Genomic DNA, 25,391 nt, shown 5'->3' with positions numbered 1-25,391 from the left:
GTGTAAAAGTGGCGAGCCAGCCAGGAGCCTTGAATTAATGGGTGACGATAGTGAAGCATATTTTGTGTGATTGAGCTTTTGGTAAGACCGTCTGTCGCACCAAAAGATGGATTTTGTTGAAAAATTAGGTATTAAGGTCCCAAATGCTGTCATAGTGCGTGGGGTAACAGGATCAGAAAAGGATGAAGAGATTTTTGAGTTCTTAAAGCAGTACGGCTCTATTAGTAGGGTCCTCACCATTGATGATCAAGTATCTGAATTCAACAAGGATCAGATAGTGGAGTATAACTCAGGAGTAGCAGTGCAAACATTAGGACCTTTGTTGCCCTATGTCCACCCCTCAGCTGCCAATCCTGATGTAGTATTTTCTGTACATGCTTTGACAGATGTTTATTCCCAGAGAGTTGGGGGGAGTGTCACAGATACTTACCTGAGTGAATTGCGAGGAATAGCCAAGCTAAGTGGGAAAGATTTTGAAGAGGTACTGAGAGAGGTGATGACAAAAATTGAAAAGTCTGTGGGTGTCGCCGAAGAAAGTGTTGCACTCAGTACTGAGGTTGAAATAGAGGAAGTTGATCATACTGACAGGCCCAGCCAGACCCCTGCTACTTTTATTGAATCAGCTGGTATTTCAGTCTGTCCTAAGCTTGGCCACGCTGATGATGAATATCGCACACCGACTTTAAGCTCTGGAACCAAGAGATCCCTGACTGTAAATCCTGGTGAGCTTAACCCACCAGACGTACAGAGAATTGTGGTTGAACACATTGTAAAGAGTGATGATAAGATGTCACGTACCCATTCCACCTTGAGACTGAGAGCTTTTTCTGGGAAGATTCCCCGGCCATATAATGAAGCTGATTATGATACTTGGCGCTCTCATGTTGATTTAATGATGGAGGACACTTCTGTTTCTGACTTGGAGAAGACTCATAAAATTCTCGAGAGCCTCCTCATTCCTGCTTCAGATGTAGTTCGACATCTTGGACCTGAAGCGCCACCATCTACCTACCTGCAATTATTGGAATCTGCCTTTGGCACAGTTGAGGATGGGGAGGAATTGTTGGTGAGGTTCATGAACACGTTGCAAGATCCTGGAGAAAAACCCTCAGCTTACCTGCATCGCCTGCAGGTGGCATTGAACCGTACTGTACGCAGGGGAGGTGTACAGCCACAAGAGGTCGACAAACACCTCCTGAAACAATTTTACAGGGGTTGTTGGAATCATGACTTGCTTGCTGTCTTGCAGCTAGAACTTAAGGATCGACAACCCCCATCACTCGCTGAGCTTTTGTTGCTGCTGCGTACTGCAGAAAGTAGGCAAGAAACAAAAACTAGTAGAATGAAACGGCACCTTGGTACTACCAAACCTAAGGTTGTCTCCCATAGACAGAGTGTTCAGGAAACAAGCGAAACACAAGCTGAATCTGAATCAAGTGACCTAAGTAAGTTAAAGAAGCAAGTTGCTGACTTGAAGAGTCAATTGACAGCACTCATGAAACAAAGAAAACCCACTGCTTCTAAGAAAGAACACATGCAGAAAGATGAAACTAAAAAACCTGACCACGCAAAGACTGAACCAGGGCCCCCTCCACACAGCGCTTTAACTGTAAAGCCAAAACCGTGGTACTGTTTCCGTTGTGGGGAGGATGGTCATATTGTGGCCACCTGTGAGTCAGATCCAAATCCTGCCCTGGTAGCTGCTAAAAGAAAGGAACTGAGAATCCGTCAGCAGTTATGGGAAAGCCAACACCGAAACACACCTTCGTTAAACTGAATTCAGTCCCTGTCGTGGGACAGATGGGGACTGCAACGGGTCAAACACGTCCCGCTGATAAGAAGCCTAAAGTGACCACTAAGAAGGGTGCCATGTTAACATTGAATGCTGAGCGTGGTAATTTCAAATTACCCAAAGGTTTAATAGGGGCAAAAACTACAGCACAGGTTCAAATAGAGGGCAATTGTGTTAGCTGCTTAATGGATACAGGCTCTCAAGTCACCACTGTTCCCCAGTCGTTTTACAATCAGAACCTGTCACAACATGAGATCCGGCCTCTCTTTGAGCTTTTGGAGGTTGAAGGAGCCAATGGCCAATCTGTGCCTTATCTAGGCTACATTGAGATTAATGTTGTATTCCCCAAAGAGTTTTTAGGTGCTGAGGTTGAAGTCCCCACACTAGCATTGGTGGTTCCAGATGTTCGTACAGTCCCCCAGCCACTAGTTTTGATAGGTACTAACACACTAGATCTACTTTACGAACTCCATCGTGATACCTGTCCTGAAGAGTATGAACCATCACAATATGGTTACAAAGCAGTGCTAAAGATTTTGGGGCTGCGACACAGGCAGTGCAAGGATAACCGCCTTGGTCTGGTCACCTCGCTCGGAAAAGACCCCCAGCTAGTTCCAGCAGGACAAACCGTAGTGTTAGAGGGGTTCATTGATGTAAACAGTCATACCACTGAGAAATCTGTCCTCTTAGAACATCCCTCCTTGTCAGCACTGCCAGGTGGGGTGTTAGTTAAACCTTGCCTCATTGACTTGCCCCAGAAAGCGCCATATAAAGTGCCAGTCGTAATGACTAATGAGCTGGATCATGATGTTGTTATTCCCCAGAAGTGTGTGATTGGGGAAATCAGTGCATTTCATCGTGTTCTCTCACATGAGCATTGTGTGGTGACACCAGATTCTAGCACCAAGCAGAAGCTAGGCCTCAACTTCAACTTCGAGGACTCACCCATAAGTGCTGAGTGGAGAGAGAGAGTAACACAAAAATTTGCCAATATGCCGGAGGTCTTCGCGCAAAATGACATTGACTTTGGGAGAACTAATCAGGTAAAACACCAAATCAAGCTATCTGATGAGACTCCATTTAAGCACAGGGCACGCCCCATACACCCAAATGATCTGGAAGCTGTCCGAAAGCACTTGCTAGAACTTCAACAGGCAGGTGTGATCAGGGAGTCCACATCACCCTTCTCTTCTCCCATAGTGGTGGTGAGGAAGAAGAATGGGGATGTGCGTCTCTGTGTTGATTACAGGAAGCTCAATCTGCAAACAGTGAAGGATGCTTATGCACTCCCAAACTTGGAGGAGACTTTCTCCACGCTGACTGGTTCCCAGTGGTTTTCTGTCCTCGACTTAAAATCTGGTTACTACCAGATTGAGGTTGAAGAGGCTGACAAACCGAAGACAGCTTTCGTTTGTCCCATTGGATTTTGGGAGTTTAACCGTATGCCGCAGGGCATTACGAACGCTCCAAGCACATTTCAGCGTCTCATGGAGAAATGCATGGGGGATATGAACCTGAAGGAGGTTCTTGTCTTCCTTGATGACATCATTGTTTTCTCTAAAACGCTGGAAGAACATGAGACCCGACTGATCAAAGTTCTCAACCGTCTGAAAGAGTACGGGTTGAAATTATCCCCTGAGAAATGTAAATTTTTTCAGACATCAGTGAGGTACTTGGGACATGTTGTGTCTCGTAATGGGGTGGAGACTGACCCTGAAAAAGTGAAGGCTCTGCAAACTTGGCCAGTGCCTACTGATCTGAAAGAACTGAGGTCTTTTCTTGGTTTTGCAGGGTATTACAGACGCTTCATTAAAAGCTATTCTAACCTAGTGAAGCCCCTCACCAATCTGACCTCAGGTTACCCACCCCTTCGCAAAGGTACCAAGCCCAAAGCTAACACTCCTCAGTATCATGATCCGAAAAAACCCTTTGGTGAGCGATGGACTCCAGAGTGTGAACAAGCTTTCCGAGCGATCATTGAAAAGCTAACTACTGCTCCGATCTTGGGTTTTGCTGACCCCAAGTTGCCCTACACTCTCCATACGGATGCCAGCACTATGGGGTTGGGTGCTGCTTTGTATCAGGAGCAGGAGGGGCAGATGAGAGTAATAGCATATGCTAGCCGAGGTTTGTCCAAGAGTGAGTCTCGCTACCCTGCCCACAAACTAGAGTTTTTAGCTCTCAAGTGGGCAGTTACAGAAAAATTTTCTGATTACCTCTATGGTAGCCAATTCATGGTTGTAACTGACAGCAATCCCTTAACATATGTTCTGTCTACAGCCAAGTTGGATGCAATGAGCTATCGTTGGCTAGCAGCACTCTCCACGTTTAACTTCCAGCTTCAGTACAGAGCTGGAAAGTTAAATTCTGATGCAGACGGTCTTTCAAGACGACCACATGGAGAACTGCTCAATGACACCGTTTCACAAAAAGAGCAGGAACGTATACAGCGGTTCACTGAAACACATCTGTCTGGTCAAGGAGTCACTCTTGGCCCAGACGTGGTCCCAGCTATCTGTGAGAGGCACCTCATTGGCTGTAGCCCAAGTGAAAACAAAGAGATGGATTGTGCTTTCACCCTGGTAGACTCTTTGGCCATGTCTGTATCTGCTATACCAGATGAGTTTGTGAATGAAGATCAGTGTGGTGGGTTACCAGTTATTCCCCATATGCCAGTAGAGCAGCTAAGGGCAGAACAACGAGCTGACCCGTGTTTGAGGGAAATTATAGCTCAACTCGAGACTGGGGACAAGGTTCCACCCACCGTTAGAAAGCAACTGCCCGATATTCCCTTACTAATCAGAGAATTCAGTCGCCTTGAGCTACACAATCAAATACTGTACCGAACACGACAAGATGGAGGTTGTGTAACCTGGCAACTTGTTCTTCCAGAGCAGTTTCGAGACACAGTCCTCCATAGCCTCCATGATGATATGGGCCACTTAGGGATTGAACGCACTCTCGACCTGGTGAGAACAAGGTTTTACTGGCCAAGGATGGCTGCAGATGTTGAGAAAAAGGTTAAAACCTGTGATCGCTGTGTTCTGAGAAAATCCTTTCCTGAAAAAGCTGCTCCTTTGGTCACCATAAAGTCCACCAGACCTCTTGAGCTTGTTTGTATGGACTTTTTGTCCATTGAGCCTGATAGGAGCAATATTAAGGACGTCCTCGTACTTACAGACCACTTTACTAAGTATGCCATTGCCGTCCCAACTCACAATCAGAAAGCTCAAACAGTTGCCAAGTGCCTGTGGGATAATTTCATTGTCCATTACGGCATTCCTGAACGTTTGCATAGTGACCAAGGGCCTGACTTTGAGTCACACATCATCAAAGAACTATGCAACATCCTGGGTGTTCACAAGATTCGTACTACGCCCTACCATCCTAGGGGAAACCCTGTAGAGCGTTTTAATAGGACGCTGTTGAGCATGCTTGGCACATTGGAAAACAAGGACAAATCACAGTGGCATAGCTTTGTGAAACCATTGGTTCATGCGTACAATTGTACAAAGAACGACGTTACAGGGTACTCACCTTATGAATTAATGTATGGCCGTAAACCCAGATTGCCCATTGACCTGGCTTTTGGTCTTCCCCTCAGAGACGACGGCTACAAGTCACATTCGCAATATGTGCAAAGTTTAAAGTCACGTCTGGAAGAGAGTTACAGGATCGCGGCACAAAACGCAGCAAAAATTGCTGACAAGAATAAGACCAGATTTGACTTGCGTGTAACCGCTTCTAAATTGGAAGAAGGAGACAGAGTTTTAGTGCGTGCTGTACGCCTAAGAGGGAAACATAAGCTTGCTGATAAGTGGGAGTCAGATGTTTATGTGGTGGTAAAGCAGGCGGGAGATCTCCCAGTTTACACAATAAAACCTGAGAACAGAGACGCTCCTTGGCGAACTGTCCATCGAGATCTCCTACTCCCTTGTGGTTTTGTCACACCCACTAAGGAGAAGCCTGTTATGACAAACTCCACACGCAAGCCTGTAACACGGCAATCAGCTAAACAGTATGATGAGACTGAACCTTCTGAGACAGAGGAGGATACCGTTTGGTTTCGTGAGAGGCGTCCCAGAGAAACCATTCGATTCACCACATTGTACGAGATTCCAAAATCATCCCCTGACACCGATGATGGTGAGGCAGCACAGATAAATTTAACTGAAGACTGCTTAGCTGTTAATGATACGGTAGTCAGAGAAGACTTGTCTCATGGAAATGCAGAAATCATTTTGGAGGATACTGCCTTGGATGCCGTGAGTGAAAAACGCTCAGCTGCTGATGTACCTGGAAGTGGAAATGACTTAGCAGACACATCCACCTTTCAGGGAGATGTTCTTCTAAGCAGAGAAGACTCTGACAGTGAGCCTGAGGCCTTTAACAAAGAAGATTCACAACAGAGCGTGGAAGGTGATAAAACGGACACTCTTCGACGTTCAGTGAGGAATAGAGGTCCGCCAGAAAGACTGCAGTACACCCAGTTGGGTAATCCACTGATATCTATTGTGCAATCCTTATTCCAAGGCTTGAGCTTAGCTTTTACTGATGCTTTGCAAGAGAGTAAGGAGGTTGGAACTTACCAGGAGCCACTCTCTCAAGTGGTGAGGTCACAGCCATCTCCCATGCAAAGGGACTTGCATGAATTTAGGAGGGGAGAGTGTAGCCCAGTGGCAAACAGATGGAATTAGAGACTGTTTATTGTAATTATTATTAAAGGTGTTTTATTTTGTTCAGTTAAAAGCACTCATGATTGGAGAGAGACTCTAAAGAAAAAATCCAAATTATTTTGTATGGAATTGCATTATTTGTGTTATTTATTTATTTATTTTGTTTCTCAAAGGTTATTTTTTGACCTGGATACAAATGCAGTCCAACCAATGGGATTGTTTGTCCCGCCTTGTTTTTCATGTTTGGTTGCGCTGCTAAGGCTGCTTAGACCACACGCGCCATAGCAGTACCTGTGGGGAAAACGTGGTAGCTGTTGAAACAGCGAAGCTGTTGGTGTCTGCTTGATTAGCCGCCAGATTTGGATAGCCGAAGCTAGTTTTATGAATACGAAGTGCTTTGCACTGGTGAGTAACGAAACTGTTATAGCCGCTGATCGGCATCCTGAAATGTTAATGTTGTTCGCTTCAAAAAACAAACGCTAATGGTGACGGTACTATGCAAGTAGCTAGCGAGTGTGCTAAACGCTCACTCCCGTTGTTAAGCGTTAGTTGAGAACTTATTAGCTGTTGTTAGGTTAAGGAAAAAACAGTATGTCTATCTGTTGTATTGAAATGTTTTATTGTGTTACTTTTATTCATCACTGTTGTTACTTGACCGTGAGCAGAGTATATTGAGTTTGCTGCTTTTAATGAGCAGCGTGAATTGCTTTAATGATTGGTGATAGCTACATTGCCATGTAATGAAAACGTTTAGAATTTGATTAGTTGTACAACATTAGAAATTGAAACACATTTTGTTCATGATTTATACTTTAAACAGAAGTGTTAGTTAAGTGTGAACCGTGTTCATTTGAAGTAATTCTGACCTCACTCTTAGGTCAGGTTTTTTGAGTTGGAGAAAGGAGCCGAGACTCCTCGGAGAACATTGGATTACAGACTTTGTGGAAATCCGCAGAAGAGGAATAATTTTCCATTGCAATGGATGGCGAGCCACAGCCCATTTGGAATTGAATCTTGAAGTCTGGTTGCCTGAACTGTGGTAGGACAAAACAGTGCGAACCATACATCGATCGTGGACTGAACTCACACCAATAACTCACCAGATCACCAAACAGGCCTGATCTGGATCCTATTGACACTTTAAAAGACCCGGGTCTAACATTCTTTTCTTTTTTATTTTGGGTATCTGTGCGCGCACACACAATTTTGGTTGTTATTGTAAAGGCAATACAGTGCACAAATTTCAAATACAGTTGAACTATTGCTTCATCATTTGCAGTTGTGTTTTCATTGTGGTTACCCATCCTCTGGGCTCCTGTCGTTCCTGAAATCTTCTGATTTGCCCATTGTTTATATATTTTGTTACATACTGGTTACATCTGACTCAAAGAATATGACTTGCTGCAGGACATTGAACAGCTAAACGAACTGGAAACAGGCCAATTGCCTATGTGTATGAAGGACAATGGATTAGCCCAAGTTGGAGATCAACCATGGAACATGGCAACATCACCTATTCTTTTATCTTCTGCAAGAAGGATGTAAACAGAGAAGCCTTTTGTCTACATTACATCATGAACACTTGAGGTTTCGAGCCAAGAAGTTCAAAACAGCTTGATCCAATTTCCTTTACAAAGCTTTTTCTGTGGTGACAACAGGACAGGAGAAGAGTTGTAAATGCAGATAATTCACCAGTTGACTCTAACCCCCACAGGATGCCTACAGTGAAAAGATTTGGGGGGTTGATAGGAGTCATAAAGAAGGGTGTTGACCAGGCTGCAGCTTTGAAGTTAGCTGAGAGCCATATGGACAAACAATAAAGTCAACTGATGCGTTTAAATACCTATGTCTGTATACAGTTGGATTGTAGTGACATATGATTTTTGAGAATGATGATTCTTCTTGTTTGACCTTTGACATTCAGTTGTTTACTTGAAGAAATACATAATGAATTGCACGACAGGAGTAGATCCGCCACAAGGCTGGATAGCTTGGTTACCGTCTGGTCCTTGGTGGCATCTTCTTTTGAAAAAATTAATTCCTGTTTTTGGACTGTTGATACTGATTTGCTTATGTATAGGATGTAGTTTACTGTGTATGAATGAAATCTATACTGACACTGTCCAAACAAAGGGTGCATAAGTTGAAATTTAAGAACAATGACAAAAAGGAGGGAAATGTTAAGTCTAATTGTTGAATGTTGCCATTGTGTTTCTTAAATTTGTACAGTCTTAGTTTAAGCAGTAGGATCAAAGCCATCCCTTTGATCCTGACCACCTTTCCAGCCACTCTGTGCTGGGGGAGGTTTTATTGTAGATACATCCTATCTGGAAGATCTGTTTCTTTTGATGTAAACTTCCTGGGTTTATGACCCTTTGGTCAGCAGGAGGTAACACACACACACACACACACACACACACACACACACACACACACACACACACTTACATACAGTGCCTTGTCTATGTAACCAAAGGGGGGTTGCAGGGGGAGGTGTTTTGTAAACTATTGTTTGAAGATTGTCAATAAAAGGCAGCGAGAGGAGGCCACCATTGGGGTCATTGTCGTGCTGGACACAGAGGAGGCCTCCCTTGCGCAAGTAATGGATCGATCGACTGTCTTGTTTTCTTCATGATGAATAAGTCTCTAGAATTAGCGGGGCTTGTGGAAACACAGACCCAACAGTTACAGCCTTTCTCCCCTCTGCTGCCGAGGCTGTTAGTCTCTCCCAAACTCAGCTACAGGACTTCCAAATGAATGAAAGCAGCAGAAGTGGCTTTACAAATGAAAGAGGAAGAGGAGAAGAAGAGGATAGGGAGGCCACCCTGACTATCACTCCAGCTGAAAACATCACACTTCCATTAAAGTTGGTGAGGAAATGTTGAGCAGGATGAGCTGCTGGCTAATCTGGAGGCTGTAGCAGCAGCTCACAGTCACAGTGGATTTCCACTCATGAAAAAGCTCTGGCTGCTTCATTTCTCATCTCATATCAGAGACTTTAATGCTTCACTGAAGCTGTACTGTGATGCTTCCATATCCCAGTGAGGCCTCCATAATGACTTCAGCTGTTCTGTACACACACTGTGTGCCCTGTATGGCTCAAAGTCTCTGCAGCCTGTTTTTATCTGCTATCATCAGATCTTCATCATCCTCATTCACATCCCTCACACACTCTACAGCCTCATCAGCACTGACTTCATCTTCACTGACTGATGGAGCACAACATGAACCTGTGGAGGCTGAAACACTGTCCTGTCAAACATCTCCCCGTCACCACTCCACTTCTGTCAGCCTTTAAATGAACCCTGCTCAAGTCTGTCACTTCTGTTTGGAGCCAAAAGGAAAAACTCTTGTTCAGTCGTTTGGAAAGACAACATTTCTGAAAGCACTCAAACTTCTTCACATTTGTCTTCAGACACATCCTGAACATTTAGGAACTAAAGAAAGTTTCAAACATCAAAGACCTGAAATATAGAAAAACTACAACAGCCGCAGTCAGTGAACTCACCTCAGAGTCTCCAGTCGACAGTTTGGACTCTCCAGTCCAGCACACAGAAGCTTCACACCTGAATCCTGCAGGTATCTGTTTCCACTCATGTCCAGCTCTGTCAGATGGGAGGGGCTGGACTTCAGAGCTGAGGCCACAACTTCACAGTGAGACTCTGAGAGTCGACACTGAGTCAGTCTGTGATGATAGAAAATATAAAATGTGTTATTATAAAAGCAGAAAATCTGCATTATAAACACAGACTGAATGTATATGAAGACAAAACAGAGTGAGGTCATAATCTGATGAATCTGCTCTTCACATCTGTGCTTCAGCTCCTCTTACTGTGTTTGACATGACACAACGATTGAGTCTCTCTCAGACCTGCAGACTTTTAATGAGAATCTTTGTTTGGCTTTAATCTGCAGATGAAGGAGGAAGATGGTGTCACATTTAGGCTTCCATAATGTCCACAGTCTGTCACTGAGATCTGATCCAGAGTCAGAGTGAAGACACACATTTGGACTGTTTCCTGTTTTGACTCCAGAACATTTTGAATGAGTTCAGCTCAGTGAAGAGTTCCAGCTGGAAAGATGATCTCTGTTTGCTACCTGCTGTCAGGTACGACTGTTCACGTCCACACGCAGGAAAAACCTGCTGACTGTTACCAAACGGAGCAGAAATCTCATCACTGGACAATAATGATGAATGAACTCAGAGCTGCTGATATCAGATCTGATCTCAGGGGAACTAAACACAGAAATGATTGGCTCATTTTAGCTTTCTGAGCCATTATCTGCTGGTGTGTCGCTAGTTGGCAGAAAATGATTTGTATTCCTGTTCAGGGCTTCAGTGTTTATGAGTCCAGATCCAGGTGACAGCAAGTCACAATGATGTTACCTGTCTGTGTCCAGCAGCAGCCTGTATTCACTTTGAATATTGTTATAACCTGACATGGATCAGTTTGTCTTTGATTGGTTTGTAAATGTCACTGTTTCCATTGGACCTGAGTGACGTACAAAGACAGAGAGGGAGAGAAAGGAGAGAGAGGATGGAGACAGCAAAGAGAGAGCAAACACAAACAGGTGAGAGTGGACAGGTGACCAAGGTCAGCAACCAATCAGAGAGCTTCTGTTTGACCCACAGTCACTGATGATGACTGCACATAACCAAGCAGTGTGTTACTCTGATATCAAATATGGATCCTGCTCTTATAATAATGATCATCAGATGATATTATTGTGTTATTTTGTAGCTGAATACGATGTTTGTGTGATTATCAGTGAAAGAAGCAGTGAGGAGGATGGAGAGAGAGAGAGGACAGAGGGTGAAGTTAGAAACACTAAAAGGATTTTTCATGGATTTCATGGATGATTTGAGTGATTTCCAGCAGGACACTTAAACATGTCAGTGGACGTCCTAAAGAACATATTCACTGATATGAAACGTGTCATTGAACAGGATCAATATCAGTGGAAACATGGTGGAAACAGCTGTGACTGCATGGATGTGACACACTTCAAATCTGTTCTCCACTCTTGGATTTGGGATCCATGGAGCTGCTGCTGAGTCTGTACAATAAAGGAATGGTGTGGAAGGTTGCAGCGTACGGACACAAACACTTTGTGGTTACAATCTGATTTTATTTTCAACATTAAACTACTAACCTACACTGATCAATGATGTTAATGATCACATCTGGACTCACCCAGCCTTTCTGCAGTTCCTCACAGCTGGAATCAGTCTCTGTCGTCCCCGCTCTGATGTGTTGTACTTCAGCAGGTCCAACTCATCCAGAACCTCCTCTGACATCTGCAGCATGAAGGCCAGAGCTGAGCACTGGATCTCAGAGAGTTTCTTCTCTGATCTGTTCTCTGACTTCAGGAACTCTTGGATCTCCTGAAATAATGAGAGGTCGTTCATCTCCATCAGACAGTGGAAGATGTTGATGCTTCTGTCAGGAGAGATTTTATCACTGTTCATCTTCTTCAGGTTGTTGATGACTCTCTGGATGGTTCCTGGACTGATCTCTGTCTGACCCAGCAGACCTACTAAGAGTCTCTGGTTGGACTCCAGACAGAGGCCATGAAGGAAGCGAACAAACAGGTCCAGGTGGCCATTTTCACTCTGGAGGGATTTCTCCATGACTTTAGTCAAAAAGACATCCAGTGATGTGAAGCTATAAGACTTGAACATTTTCTTAAAAAAAGATCTGTTTTTGTATTCTTCTCGGAAATTCCCTAGAAAACCTTCTATCACCTTTGTCTTCCTGTTGGTGTGACAGTGGAACATGTAGACTGCAGCCAGAAACTCCTGAATGCTCAGATGAACAAAGCAGTAGACTGGTTTCTGGAAGATCACACACTCTCTTTTGAAGATCTCTGTACAAACTCCTGAGTACACCGAGGCCTCTGTCACATCCAGACCACACTGCTCCAGGTCTTCTTGGTAGAACATGATGTTTCCTTTCTCCAGGTGTTCAAACGCCAGCCTCCCCAGCTTCAGAAGAACTTTCCTATCAGCCTCCGTCAGCTCCTGTGGACTCGTCTCATGTTCCTCATGGTACTTGTTCTTCTTCCTCTTTGTCTGAACCAGCAGGAAGTGTGAGTACATGTCAGTCAGGGTCTTGGGCAGCTCTCCTCTCTGCTCTGTAGTCAACATGTGCTCCAGAACTGTAGCAGTGATCCAGCAGAAGACTGGGATACTACACATGATGTGGAGGCTCCTGGATGTCTTCATGTGGGAGATGATTCTGCTGGACAGCTCTTCATCACTGAATCTCCTCCTGAAGTACTCCTCCTTCTGGGCGTCAGTGAAGCCTCGTACTTCTGTTAGCCTGTCAACACATGTAGGAGGGATCTGATTGGCTGCTGCGGGTCGGGAAGTTATCCAGACGAGAGCCGAGGGAAGCAGATTCCCCTGGATGAGGTTTGTCAGCAGCTGGCTGACTGATGACTTCTGTGTGACATCAGACAGCAGCTTCCTGTTGGTGAAATCCAATGAAAGTCTGCTTTCATCCAGGCCGTCAAAGATGAACAAAAGCTGAGAGACAGCCAGCTTCTCTGCTGTGACCTTCTGTAATGTTGGATGGAAAACATGGAGCAGCTCCAGAAGACTGTACTGCTCATCTCTGATCAGGTTCAGCTCCCTGAATGAAAGCAGAACCACCACACTGACATGTTGGTTCTCCAAGCCCTCTGCCCAGTCCAGAGTGAACTTCTGCACTGAGAAGGTTTTTCCAACACCAGCCACGCCGTTGGTCAGAACCACTCTGATGGGTCTCTGTTGGTCAGGTAAGGCTTTAAAGATGTCCTGGCACCTGATTGGAGCGTCATGGAGGGCGTCCATCTTGGAAGCTGTCTCCAGCTGCCTCACCTCATGTTGGGTATGAACCTCTTCACTCTGTCCCTCTGTGATGTAGAGCTCAGTGTAGATCCTGTTCAGGAGGGTTCTACTTCCTGTTTCATCACTTCCTTCAGTCACACGTTCACATCTCCTCCTCAGACTGATCTTATGTTCATCTAAAACCTCCTGCAGACCAACATCTGCTGAAAGAAAGAAAAACAATGAGACTAAAGAGAAAGAAAACTCTTCAATGTCTGAACAACACAAGAAGTCCAGTTTTCAGAAATGAGTCCATCAGCAGACAGATGTTCAGTCTTACTTTGTACACAGCTGCTCTGACTGGCTGTCTGCAGTCCAGCTCTGCTTCTGGATCTTTCTCCACACTGGGGACAGGAGGAGTCTCCCGATGAAGCAGACTGGTCCCAGTATGAGGAGATGCACTGTCTGCAGAACCAGTGTCCACAGCTGGTAGAGACTGGATCCTTCAGGACGTCCTGACACAAAGCACAGCAGGACAGCTGCTCCTCATCACAAACACCACTCCTCTTCCTCTCTCTGTGAACACATTTCTTTATCACTAAAACATTTACTGTCAGTGAAAAACATCCAGATGTGACCAAACTGCAGTTCCTCACAGTTCCTTTGATTTCATCAACACTAATGAGCTGCTCTTCCTGTCTGCCTGTCTCATTAAACACTGAGTGATGAATACAAACTCAACACTTCCTGCAGACTTCCTGACTTCACAATAAAAGCTTTCCATCAGAGAGACAGTTATGACTTTCACTGTTTTACAGCCGCTGTGTGCAGATTATCTGGGTCAGTTCACTCTGAAGCAGCTTAGAAGTGTCCGTGTAGAGCCGTGGTCTGACACACAGAGACTTCTGATTTTCTCTATTTAAACAAACATGATGAAGATGAGCAGGTTTCTCTTCTAGTATAAACTCTGTGTCTCTCTGGCTGGCTCATGATGGCTTTTTAGGTTTTATGTTTTGCTCTCTCCTGCTAGCGTTTTGCCTGCCTGGGTGGAGATTGTAATGGCCTCTCGCTCTTGGTCCACACAGTTATGATGATTACACCACCTGTTGCTGATTCACCTGGGCTTACCGGTAACCATTTAACGCTGCGGCATGGAGCAGTTCGTCGCTGGGACATTGACCCTCCTGTGTTCATGATCTCAGCTCATTGCTAAGAAATCTCTCTCTAAATTCACCAGTTGGGTTAACTTTGTGTATACTTTGAGTATATATTTCCCCGGACCTGGTTACAGACGCTTACCTGTGACTCCCGTGTGTGGCTGTGTGAGTGGAGAGCAGGACACGAGTGACTGAAGAGGAGTGAGTGTGGACTCCCTTCCCTCTTTTCCCTGGAGCCCTGGACCCCCTCCCCAACTCACTGTACATATATAGAGCACTGTGGTTCACCCCTTTGGTAAATAACCTGTCACCTTTTTGTTTGTCAGAACTCAGTCTGTGCTTGAGTTCCTCTGTTAGCCATGACATTTTGTTGGTTCTCTCTCTTCAGGTCCCTGTAAGTGTTTGATCTAAAACATTATATTTATTCTGCTTTGATTGTTTTGTGTGCTGAGGGACATTGTTGCACGATCCACTTTTTCTTATCACTCAAATATCCTGATACTTTCAGAAAGTTGGAGAGCTCTCCTGGCTTGCTTAGTCTTTGCTCTGTACTGCAGTACTTGCATTGGTCTCACTGGACAAGTCTGCATGTGAATCTACAACTGATCTGACATTGTGGCACAAACACAGTAAACAAACTCTACGAGCACCTTGTTTCATGTGCAGTGGCTTTCTTCTCATTCTGTTACTGAACACTGTATGAAAAGCCTCTCACTGCCAGCATCCTTCCAGCCCCACGACAACAAGACCAACTCACATCTTCACAACACCAAGAATTTTTCCCCTTTTCTTTGGAGAAACTGAGAAGCCAATAGGATTGTAGCTCAAACTTGCCCACAGTCCTGCTTCATCACTGCTCACTCCTACCTTTGTTGGTGCTCAGTGGACAGTCATTAGGGTTGCCAACTCCCTGAAAAATAAATAAGGGACACCTCGTGGCCAGGGCCGGGCAACCTAGTTGTCTTCACCCTTCCCAGTGTGGTGAATTTTTTAGCTCTTTTTTGTGTGTGTGAAATTATTTTTTAACCATTTGACTTGAATTTGATTTAAGCAGATGCATATTCTATTCTTTGTGATATGACCATATGGGAAACAAATGATCATTTAGCCATTTATTTTTAGCTCAAAATGACAACATTAACACAGTAAAACAGGTCTCTTTCTTAAACAGAAGCCTGTCATGCTTAACTTTTGAGAATAAAAGTAAATCTTTCTTTAAAAGAACTCTGTCCTGCTTAACTTAAAATTATATAAATTAATAGAAAGCAATAGAACGAAAAACATTCTTGTAACAGTGCACATATAGTGCATTTAGTGCAATTGGCTTCAGCTGAGGTATTATTTCAACTTTTCTAATGCTAATCAGCTGCTCCTGTTTGTAAACCCTCTTGTTCCCATGATTACACATCATAACTCATCATCATTATTCATCTATGTATTACTTTTATGTATTAGTCATCTATTTGTTGTAATCATCTATCCTTGCAGTTGTCTATTACACAAAATAAATTATATTATTACACTTCTGGCCACATAGCGCTGATATTCACCGCACATGCCCATATTAACCTTAACCAGAGGGTTTAAAAAACAAACCAGTGTCTACATACCATATCTGCTTCTGCCGTGGCCTGGTGGACAACAAATTGGTTAAGGGTTCCCCGAGCTTTCACGCCCCTCATGTTCTTCATGTGCCCACCATTAGAAGCATGCCTATGGAAAAAGTGCGCCGGCACACAGTGCAGTGCGCTTTATATGTGTTATCGTGCACTTTTCCAGCCAGGTGTTTTCCTTTTCCCAGTCCTCCCTGTACTTTTGCAGCCTTTTTTTTCTTTCTCTGAGCGAACAAACATTGCTGCTCTGATGCTGGGCTTACACTGTGCGATTTTTGGCCCATTTTGAGATTTTTTTTGAGTCATGCGACCGATTTGGCGATCGGCCCGATTTTGGCCTTCATCGTGCGTCGTGTAGTATACGTGGGGTAACGAGAAGCGATTAACACCTCACGACCAGCTCCCGATCATCAATCGCTCGTGAGCGTGTCATCACAGCCGCTCACACTGCTCACGCGCAAACACGTAAACGTTGGTGAAAAAGACGGAGCAGCACGGCAGTGCAGCGTGTGATCTGGACACAAGCGATGGAGGCACAACTGTAGAACTTTGGAAAGCTCATCAGAGCCTTTTCGATGTGGCCCCACAAAATTATCACGACCACAACAACCGTGAAAATAGTTGGATTTACATGCTGCTCAATCACAGCTGCCTGATCAATGTTTTTCATTAGCAATTTAGCAAAGTTGATGGTGGTGGTTTGTGTGTCTGTGTGAGTGAAAGACAGAGAGAGCGACAGATTTTCTGTTATAACCTTCATTTTATGGAGGCACAGTGTGAGCACTCAGGTCGCATCAGAGCATCGGGCGGTATAGTGTGAGACCTGCATCGTGACCTACCAACTGCGAGTCAATCGTGCAGTTTGAGCAGGAGCTGAATAACGTGACTGAAAAAATCGCACAGTGTCTGCCCAGCTTTAGGTGTACTGTCGTCCGAGACTTGCACCGCAGTGTCAGCGTTTGTTTCCCTGTTGGCCATGCTTCTTGTTGTGGTCATCTGTTGTCTTCCGGTATTTTCTCCGCAAGCGACCTTTCCTCGACCAATGAGATGAGCGGTAATCTGAATTTTCATAAGTGTGCTGTCAGCTCATTGGTCACAAAGCAGGAGAGGGGCTGGGAATTATGTTTTCAAACAAAGCGTTAATTCCATAAACATTTATAGACCACTTTTGATTCTCACTGTATTACGGGACAAAGTGCGTCCCTTATTAGCTCAACACGGGACAAAGTGCGTCCCTTATTAGCTCAATACGGGACGTGTGCTTTTGTTTCTAAATACGGGACGATTCCGTTTTTTAAGGGACGGTTGGCAACCCTAACAGTCATAGCCTGCTGCTAGCATGAATGCTAAATGTACTGCTGTGGATGATCAGCAGAAAAACATGTGGTCAGTTTGACTGTTTGCTGTATTTAAAGTGTTTTTCTCAGTTCGTCTGTATTCAAAGTGCATTCGGGGCTTTAGCTGACAGCTCTTTGTGCTAACAAACTAAACTCTCTTAGTTTAAGCCAACAGACTTTACCAAACACAAAGCCTGCTGCTGCCTCCATGGGTTAGCTTGTGTGACTGGTGTTTACACCAATGAAATCTAAATCACACTAATGTGTCCTCCAAGGTGTTTGGTGGGAGCACTGAGTGAAACATAAGAGCTCTGGTTAAGCCTCATCAGCTGGATAGGCTGTCCACCCTAGTCCAGGCTTTAACTCAAATCTCTGATTGGCTTTCTAACAATTACCTTGTTAGAACAAGACAGAGACCATGATCATAGCTCCTCCTGATCTATATTCTAAAATCAGTCAAGTTGTTGCCCCTTTCTGTTCTTCTGCTGAGCCAAATATTCGAAATCTTGGAATAATATTTGACTCTTCTTTGGGCCTTGACTCACATGTAAAGTCTCTGTCTCGTTCCTGTTTCTTTCATTTAAGGAATATTTCTAAACTGCGACATATGGTCTCCTTAGCTGAACTGGAAAAAATTGTCCATGGATTTGTGTCATCGGGTTTAGATTATTGTAATTCCCTGTTTACCAGCTTGGATAAATCATCTCTTTCTCGCCTCCAAGCTGTACAAAACGCAGCAGCCAGACTACTAACTCGCTCTACCCAGCGAGCTCACATCACTCCTATTTTATGTTCTTTACATTGGCTCCCAATAGATTTTAGAATTCATTTTAAATGATTGTTTTAACGTACAGAGCACTAAATGGCCCCAGATTATTTATCCAAGCTTCTCACTAAATACACTGCTGCTCGCTGTCTCTGCTCACAGACTCAGAGTTTGTTGGTTGCTCCCAGAACACGTCTGAAGACGAAAGGGGGCGGAGCCTTTCAGTCTGTGGCACCAAGGCTGTGGAACAGTCTACCTCTACAACTACGTTTGGTTGACTCTGTGGGATCCTTTAAAAAACAGTTAAAAACTTTACTGTTTAAACAAGCTTTCTGTTGACCAATGCTGTTTACATTTTTATACTTTTAATTTACATTTAAACTCTATATTGTGTATATTGTGCATTTTGCTATTTATCGTACTGTTTATTTTAATCTCTGTGTGCAGCACTTTGTGACTACCTGTCTATGAAAAGCGCTTAATAAATAAACTTTACTTACTTACTTACTAAAATAACAAACAGGGCTGTGAGAGCAACTGAAGTGATAAAAATACTGTTTAAAGATAAAAAACACTTTGATGTTCTCTCGTCACCTAACAAAGTCCAAACCCTGTGAACTATTTTAGCTTTAATAATTGTGGATTCAGGTATCCTGAACCCATCTTTGGACATTTGTAATTAAATATTTTAAAACTCCATCAGAGACTCCTGATGTGGCTGTTTGGAGAAGGAAAAGAGGGACAAAGTGGAGCGTTGAGCTGAGGCTTCATTCACTGCAAACCTACAGTTGTGTTTCCTTATTTCTGCTGTTTGCATGTTCACAGCTGAAATAAAGCTGCCTCTTTGACTTCATCCTGTTGTGTTTGGGTCCAATCCTGCCTGCCACACAGCGCTACAGGACAAAGTCTAAGATTTTTACCTTTTTAATGAATCTTTGGTCATATTTATCCAGGAAAACACAAACATGTAAAGGAGTCATCACAGGTCTCTGACCTCGTTGGTCCAGGTTCAGCACTGAAGTCTGGAGGGTGATGTTTGGACCGGTCACTCCTCACAGACGGACAGCTGGATCCTGCAGACTGTGACCTCTGACCTCTGCAGACACAAACATGTTTTATTCAATGATCAATTCTCTGATAAAGTGATTGAAGCAGCTGTGATCACACAGACTGCAGATAATGCAGCTGTTTCCTGTCAGTAACAGTCCTCTTAGATTAGAGTTCAGCTTTTTACAGGAAAACAAATGTCCCTGAATGCAACAGTGAGACACAGTCTGCCTGTGTGGCTGTGATAGCTGCCGTTAGGAGCGCTCATGTGTTTGCAGTTAGACGAGGAGATGTTACCATCATGGACACGTTAACAAATCCTGCAGCATCACGTGGCACAAACACTTTGTGTTCCTGTCATCTGCAAGCAACAGGAAGTTCATTAATAAAGGCGGGATGGAGACGCGACTGTGATGGTTCTCCTTCATCCAGCTGTTACACACATCTGGGCTCACACGACGAGCCTTTGTCTAATACAGCAGCTGCTCTCTGAACACTTTTCTGAAGAGGAGCTGCACAAACCTTTGTTTGCTTTCTAGAGCAGCGTATCAAAGTCAAACTACCCACTGCTAGCAGCTGTTTCTATCATAGTTTAGGATCCAGATGTGTGAGGTCATGATTTACACCTCTGATTAAAATACATAGTTAAAAACAGCCAATTGAGTCCAAATGTGTCTTAAACCAGATAAACTGACAGTTACAGCTGAGCCTGTGTGTCCTTGGAGACACTGCTCTGCTACAGAGATGCATTTTAGAAACCAGGAAACATCAAAATCATTTAAATCAGAGAGTTCTTGTTACTAACAGCTCACCTCTCTGCAGCGGACACAGGCTGGGATTTAAAATCAATGCCTCGATGATTGGACCAGTCACTCTTTAAGGACACAGAGCTGGATGGTTTCTGATTGACGCTAAAAATAAGTGAACATGAAACATGTGTCACATCCAATGTGACCAATACATTACATAAAAAGTATAAATAAAGTATTAAATAGTTTATTATTTAAATCATTAAATAGTAAAAAGCTGATTAAAATTTCAAACATTTTAATACTGACATGAACTTACTTTTTGTCAGATGACTTTTTTCGCCCTAAATTACGAAAGAAATGCTTCACCCGTTTGCTCTTAGAGGACACACTTCTGGGTGGAGGTCCAGGCTGGTTCCTGTGAATAATGATGGAGCAGTGATGTGAGTGCTGAGCTGTGACATGGAGAAGAGTCATGGACAGTTAGAGATGGTCATCTCACCTCTGAACTTTGGTCTGGCTCTCATGTTCCCCACACAGAGTGCTTTTAGAGGGAGGGACTCCCTCCTCTCTGTCCTCACACTGATCCATGCTGCTCAGTTCACATCAGCTCACACACACTTTCTACCTTCACCTGCAGAGGAAACACAAATCAGCCCAGCGACACACTGACTGACCCACTCAGCACCCACTGATTAATTCAGACACGTTTTAATCCCCAAAAGTTGATTCTGTTCATCTGGATGTTTTCAGTGGGAGAAACGTTTCATGACTCATCCAGGTGACTCCTTCAGTCTCAGCTGACTGCAGGTTTCCAACCTTATAAACAGGACATTTGCACAATGGCTGGGAGGTCATGACCATTGATCAACAACCACTGATCAATGGCCATGAGTCCCATTCACAGAGAGTTGGGGAATGTCTGCAATCACAGCATTACTAACCTAACCCTTACCTGGATGATTGAGCATCAAGACACTTTTTAATATTTTACTAATTTCTGAAGCTTTTTACCAACTTTGTTCAAATTGGTCTGCTGTCATTTTATTGTTGACAAAAAGAGATTTTGAGTTTGAGTGTTGACGTTTCCATGTGGGACTGTTGCTGCAACACCAGGATGTTACTACAGAATACACTTTATATTGTGAGCACTTGGATGTTAGTCCAGTGGTCCTAAACTGACACACCTGCACCTGGATTCATTCTGACCAGATTTTAACCCAACAGTGTTTCATACTTAATACATCAGACACAAACTCTGCAGCTGTCATTGTGTGCAGTGTGTGTGCAGTGTGTGTGCAGTGTGTGTGCAGCGGGACACCGTGTCCTATGAGTGTTATACTACAATAAACAGAGCCTGACCGCGGGCATAAAGAGGGCAAAAACCCACTTGTGCTCTAAAGATGAAGTTCTGTTTCTCTTCAAATGAGCCTCAGAGCATGTGGAGGGTCATTGAACGCATCACAGATTACCTCAAGAACAACAGGCTGAAGAACATAAAAACAAACGCAGAGTTTCTGTCTGACGGTTTGAACATGAAACAGGAATTATTGAGCAAAAACGGCCAGTTTACTAATTTATGATCAATCATCAACGCATTCACCTACAATACACGAATGAACATCACCAGTTAAACTGAAAATAACCTGCATACAAATACGACAGCAGACTATAGCGAACGAGCAGAGAAATGCATTTTATAGATGAAGTGTTGGCAGCGACTCTTAGGACAGCCCTGTCTCACTGTCAGCAGTTAAACAACATCCACACACTGGAAGCCCGTTTCCGTCACTAAAAAAAAGAAGGATCCAGAACTCGAAATTTCGACTTATTTTCTCGTAATTTCGACTTATTAACTTGGAATTTTGAAAAAACTAACTCAAAATTAAGAGTTAGTGCTGTCAATCAGTCATTTACGTGAATGACGTAATTTCCTTGTTACCCGGAAGCTGAAGCCCTCAGCTACAAATGCTACAGCTAAGACACCAGAATAACAGCCAGTCATAAATGCACAAGTCGCTGATTATTGTCTGTGTGGCTTCACAAATGATGAAATCCTTCTGTTATTAGCTGAATCACATGGCGTTAATATCAGCTAACGTACTCTCGAAAGCGCCGATTTGTTGCGATGCGGGTTTGAGTGCGCATTGTAGCTAGATTACTGATTGGCAGAACTAACTCGACATTTCGAGCTACTTTCCTCAACATTTTCGAGTTATAAGTCGAAATTTCGAGAATGGATCCTTTTTTGTGGCGGAAACGGGCTTCCGTAACAGACTGATGGAGGCAGGAGAAGCTGCCTACAGACATCAGTCAGTGGATCCACAGTAACATCGACTCTGAGTTCAGCTGCTGATCATCAACTGTTTCTGTCTCGTTCCCAGACTCTGATCTCACATAAAACGAAGCAGATTTATGCTGAAACTAAGCTGCACACAGCTGATGTTAGCCAGGAAAACAGTACAGACTGCTAACGTTACCTTAACATGGAGACGATCAACTGCACCACAACATTCACGAAAGCGAAAGTAAAAGCGACGGAAGGAAACGCCCAGAGAGGCGTTTGAGGGACGGTCAGAGTCAGGAACCTCAGAAACGCATCAGGCTGGAGTTTAATTCTGTTTTCATCTTTAGAAACATCTGGAAATAGTTATAAAAACGCTGCGTAATAAAGAAAAATAGTGTAGATTAGTTTGAGTTGTGTTTATCTGAGCTGTGTCTTTAATCTGAAGTTCATTTTGTGGAGGAGCAGCAAGACTTTCAGTGTTACTCTCAGAGAAAGCCTCCCAAATGTCTGTTGTCTTAATAGTGGAATTATCTGGAAAATGAACCAGTTCTTATGAGCTGCTTTTCTGTATGAGCAGTCAAAGCATTTTATACAGCGTGCTTCATTCACACAAGCACTTCTTTTTCTAACAATGACACTATGATGGATGCATCGGAGAGCAAGTCGGGGTTCCACATCTTGCCCAAGGATACCATGGCGTGCAGACTGGAGCAGCCAGGGATCAAACCTCCAACCTTCCAGTTAGTAATTCTACCTGCTGAGCTACAGTCTGTACTTCCTGAACAACACACCCTCCTTTTGTTTCTTTATTTCCAGTAGCAACCAGGACCATAATGAACCCTGACTCCCACAGACACTCAGGATCCACCTGCCCAGTAAGTCACCCGCTAACTGCAACTATCAGAGCCCTGACCTTCTGCAGAGACGAGTCACACTGAACACAGCAAGTGTCCCTGCTCTCAGATACAAAACCTGCCTTTAAAAGTTCAGAGTAATGAAATCAGCAGTTCTGGTTCTAGAATTTGTAGTCTCACACACATGTGCAGAGCACTTTTGTTGTTTTGGTTCACATCAGGTGATATTCTGCTGCAAACAACTAATGAGGACATTTTCTAAAAGCTTTGAGTGTCCATCAGGATCCTGTAGAAACAGCTTCTGGCTGCAGCCACTGTGGAGCTCCACAGTAACCGGAAACACGTAACTTCAGTTAAATCGACTTTGACAGCGAAACTAAATTGCGTTTTTGTTACTATTGATGCTGCTGAGAAATAAAAATGGTTTGGCTCTGGGTTTGTTCAAAAAAATGCACCATCCCCTAAATTGTTCGTGGCCAAAAGTGACACTTGCTGTTTCGCTGATTCATTTATTTTTTTTACAGTACATCGCGTTGTGCGTTCTGATTGCTGTAGACCATTGTCAATCAATCTAGTCCAGTGTCTCATGTACAGGAGCGGTCCCTAATAGGCCCACGGACCGGTCCTGGTCCGTGAGTCTTTTGGTACCGTTCCGCGAGAGTTGATCCTCCGGTGTGAAATGTATGGTTGTAGTTTCTGTGTCTTATTTTGAAAGAACTATTTACGCGTTACCATAGCGACCAGAGAGCATTAAAAAGCAGAGAGGAGGATGTCACTGTCATTGTTGTTGGCGCACAGCTCAAGTCACGTTTATTATTATATTTACAAAACACCACAGTTTCTTTTTTTTATTCTTTTGTTGTATTTATCCGCGACACCTTAAAGGTCGTTCCCTGAAAATATTGTCTGACATTAAAGTGGTCTGTGGTGCAAAAAGGTTGGGGACTCCTGCTGTACAGTACAGAATGCGTTTAGCTTGTCGAATTTACATAAATCTTCGATCGCTAGCAGTGTAACTCTGAAGTGCTGCACTGTATGTTTGTACGTTTTCTCCCAAACAAACACAACAATGCCGACGAAACGTTTTGCACCCTCAAATGCACCTTCAGGTTTCATTCCATGATACTGGACTTATGTTTCTACGAAGGTTTGAACTCTAAGAGTGTTTAACATGATAGTGATTTATTGATTCTAACCCTAAATCTATCCAGTAATGTCTGCACATATTTTCAGTACTGATTTTAAAGTGTTTTAATCCTTCTGTCACTCAGGGAACCCAATAAGGATTCAAATACTTCAAAAGTCAACCAATGACATTGATGTGTAAGACTATTTAATAATTATTTATTGTTTATATTTCATTTATTCATTCATTCTTTGCACTGTGATTTAACCCATCTTTGTGTAAAGCAGGGGTGTCAAACTCCAGGCCTTGAGAGCCAGCGTCCTGAAGCTTTTAAATGTATCTCTGCTGCAACACACCTGAATAAAATTATTAGGTCATTAGCATGACTCTACCCTACTCAAGTAAATTTAAATAAATGTAAGTACATACCACCAGGTAGCTCCACTCGTACCCAGTGTAACGGGAAGTGAGAGGGTTAGGTTTTGGCGCTTTGAATGTTCAGTTGTGTGATGCAGCGATTAACGTTTGAGTCAAATATTGGGCTCCCTCGTGTCTTCCCTACATTCCTCCACAATGTCCGTTTTTGCAAAAATGTACTTCTAGAAGTACTTTTATTGCACGATGTTCATTCACTCATGAGCTGCTGCAACATGAATCAAATGGCTGAACTGCCACCTTGGTGTGCAGTCAAGTTCTACAGTCTGCTAATGATCTAATAATAAGTATTAATATTCCTCACTCACCTTACTAAATGTTTGTGAACACAGCCAGAAACATTTGCATCACAAACACAGACTAGTGTTTATTAGCAGAAGCTTTTGGGTGGTTGCTCTCAAACCTGTGTACAAGTTGAAGCATTAATGGTCCCTTCACTGATTTCCAGGTATCCAATGTCAGGGCTAACAGATGGATTCAGACGCAGGCAGCGTTCTGGCAAGCAAAGGGTTGACAATTTATTAACACAGAAGGGAAACCACAGTGATGTTTCTCTGCTCCTCACAGAGAGGTGATGGAGACGATTCCTGAGGTCCAGCAGACGTCAGATTATCAGTGATGGTGAGAAACTGAGATGCAATAACAATGCATTGTGCTAGTATGCATTTTCTCTTTGATCAATAATTGATGTATTCATTTTGATCAGTGTCACATTTTTCCTGCTTTTTCAAGTTTCCTCCT

General features: G+C 43.5%; 2 protein-coding genes across 2 annotated transcripts in view; one reads left to right on the top strand and one right to left on the bottom strand.

The window, feature by feature from the left end:
* Positions 1-25,176, bottom strand: part of LOC112432616 (protein NLRC3) — a 32,297-nt gene extending 7,121 nt beyond the window's left edge. Inside the window, exons 1-8 of the mRNA XM_024801126.2 lie at positions 25,054-25,176; positions 20,451-20,543; positions 20,268-20,366; positions 20,012-20,110; positions 19,147-19,248; positions 13,620-13,855; positions 11,664-13,503; positions 9,977-10,153 (exon numbers count right to left, since the gene is read on the bottom strand). Of these exons, the coding sequence (XP_024656894.2) occupies positions 9,977-10,153; positions 11,664-13,503; positions 13,620-13,855; positions 19,147-19,248; positions 20,012-20,110; positions 20,268-20,366; positions 20,451-20,543; positions 25,054-25,073 (2,666 nt within the window). The 5' untranslated portion in view covers positions 25,074-25,176. The remainder of the gene's footprint in view (positions 1-9,976; positions 10,154-11,663; positions 13,504-13,619; positions 13,856-19,146; positions 19,249-20,011; positions 20,111-20,267; positions 20,367-20,450; positions 20,544-25,053) is intronic.
* On the top strand, positions 4,869-7,847 carry LOC143416850 (uncharacterized). Its single transcript, XM_076882518.1, has 2 exons — positions 4,869-6,873; positions 7,346-7,847. The coding sequence occupies exon 1, from the start codon at positions 4,912-4,914 to the stop codon at positions 6,487-6,489; it is 1,578 nt and encodes a 525-aa protein (XP_076738633.1). The 5' UTR covers positions 4,869-4,911; the 3' UTR covers positions 6,490-6,873; positions 7,346-7,847.
* Positions 25,177-25,391: the final 215 nt, after the last annotated feature.

Source organism: Maylandia zebra, linkage group LG3 (assembly GCF_041146795.1).
Source record: "Maylandia zebra isolate NMK-2024a linkage group LG3, Mzebra_GT3a, whole genome shotgun sequence".
In the NCBI taxonomy this organism is placed as follows: Eukaryota; Metazoa; Chordata; class Actinopteri; order Cichliformes; family Cichlidae; genus Maylandia; species Maylandia zebra.
This window is presented reverse-complemented; position numbering and strand designations above follow the sequence as displayed.

Excerpts from the sequence above, each read along its gene's own strand:
- LOC143416850 (XM_076882518.1), top strand. The coding sequence starts at position 4,912 with ATGGACTTTTTGTCCATTGAGCCTGATAGGAGCAATATTAAGGACGTC.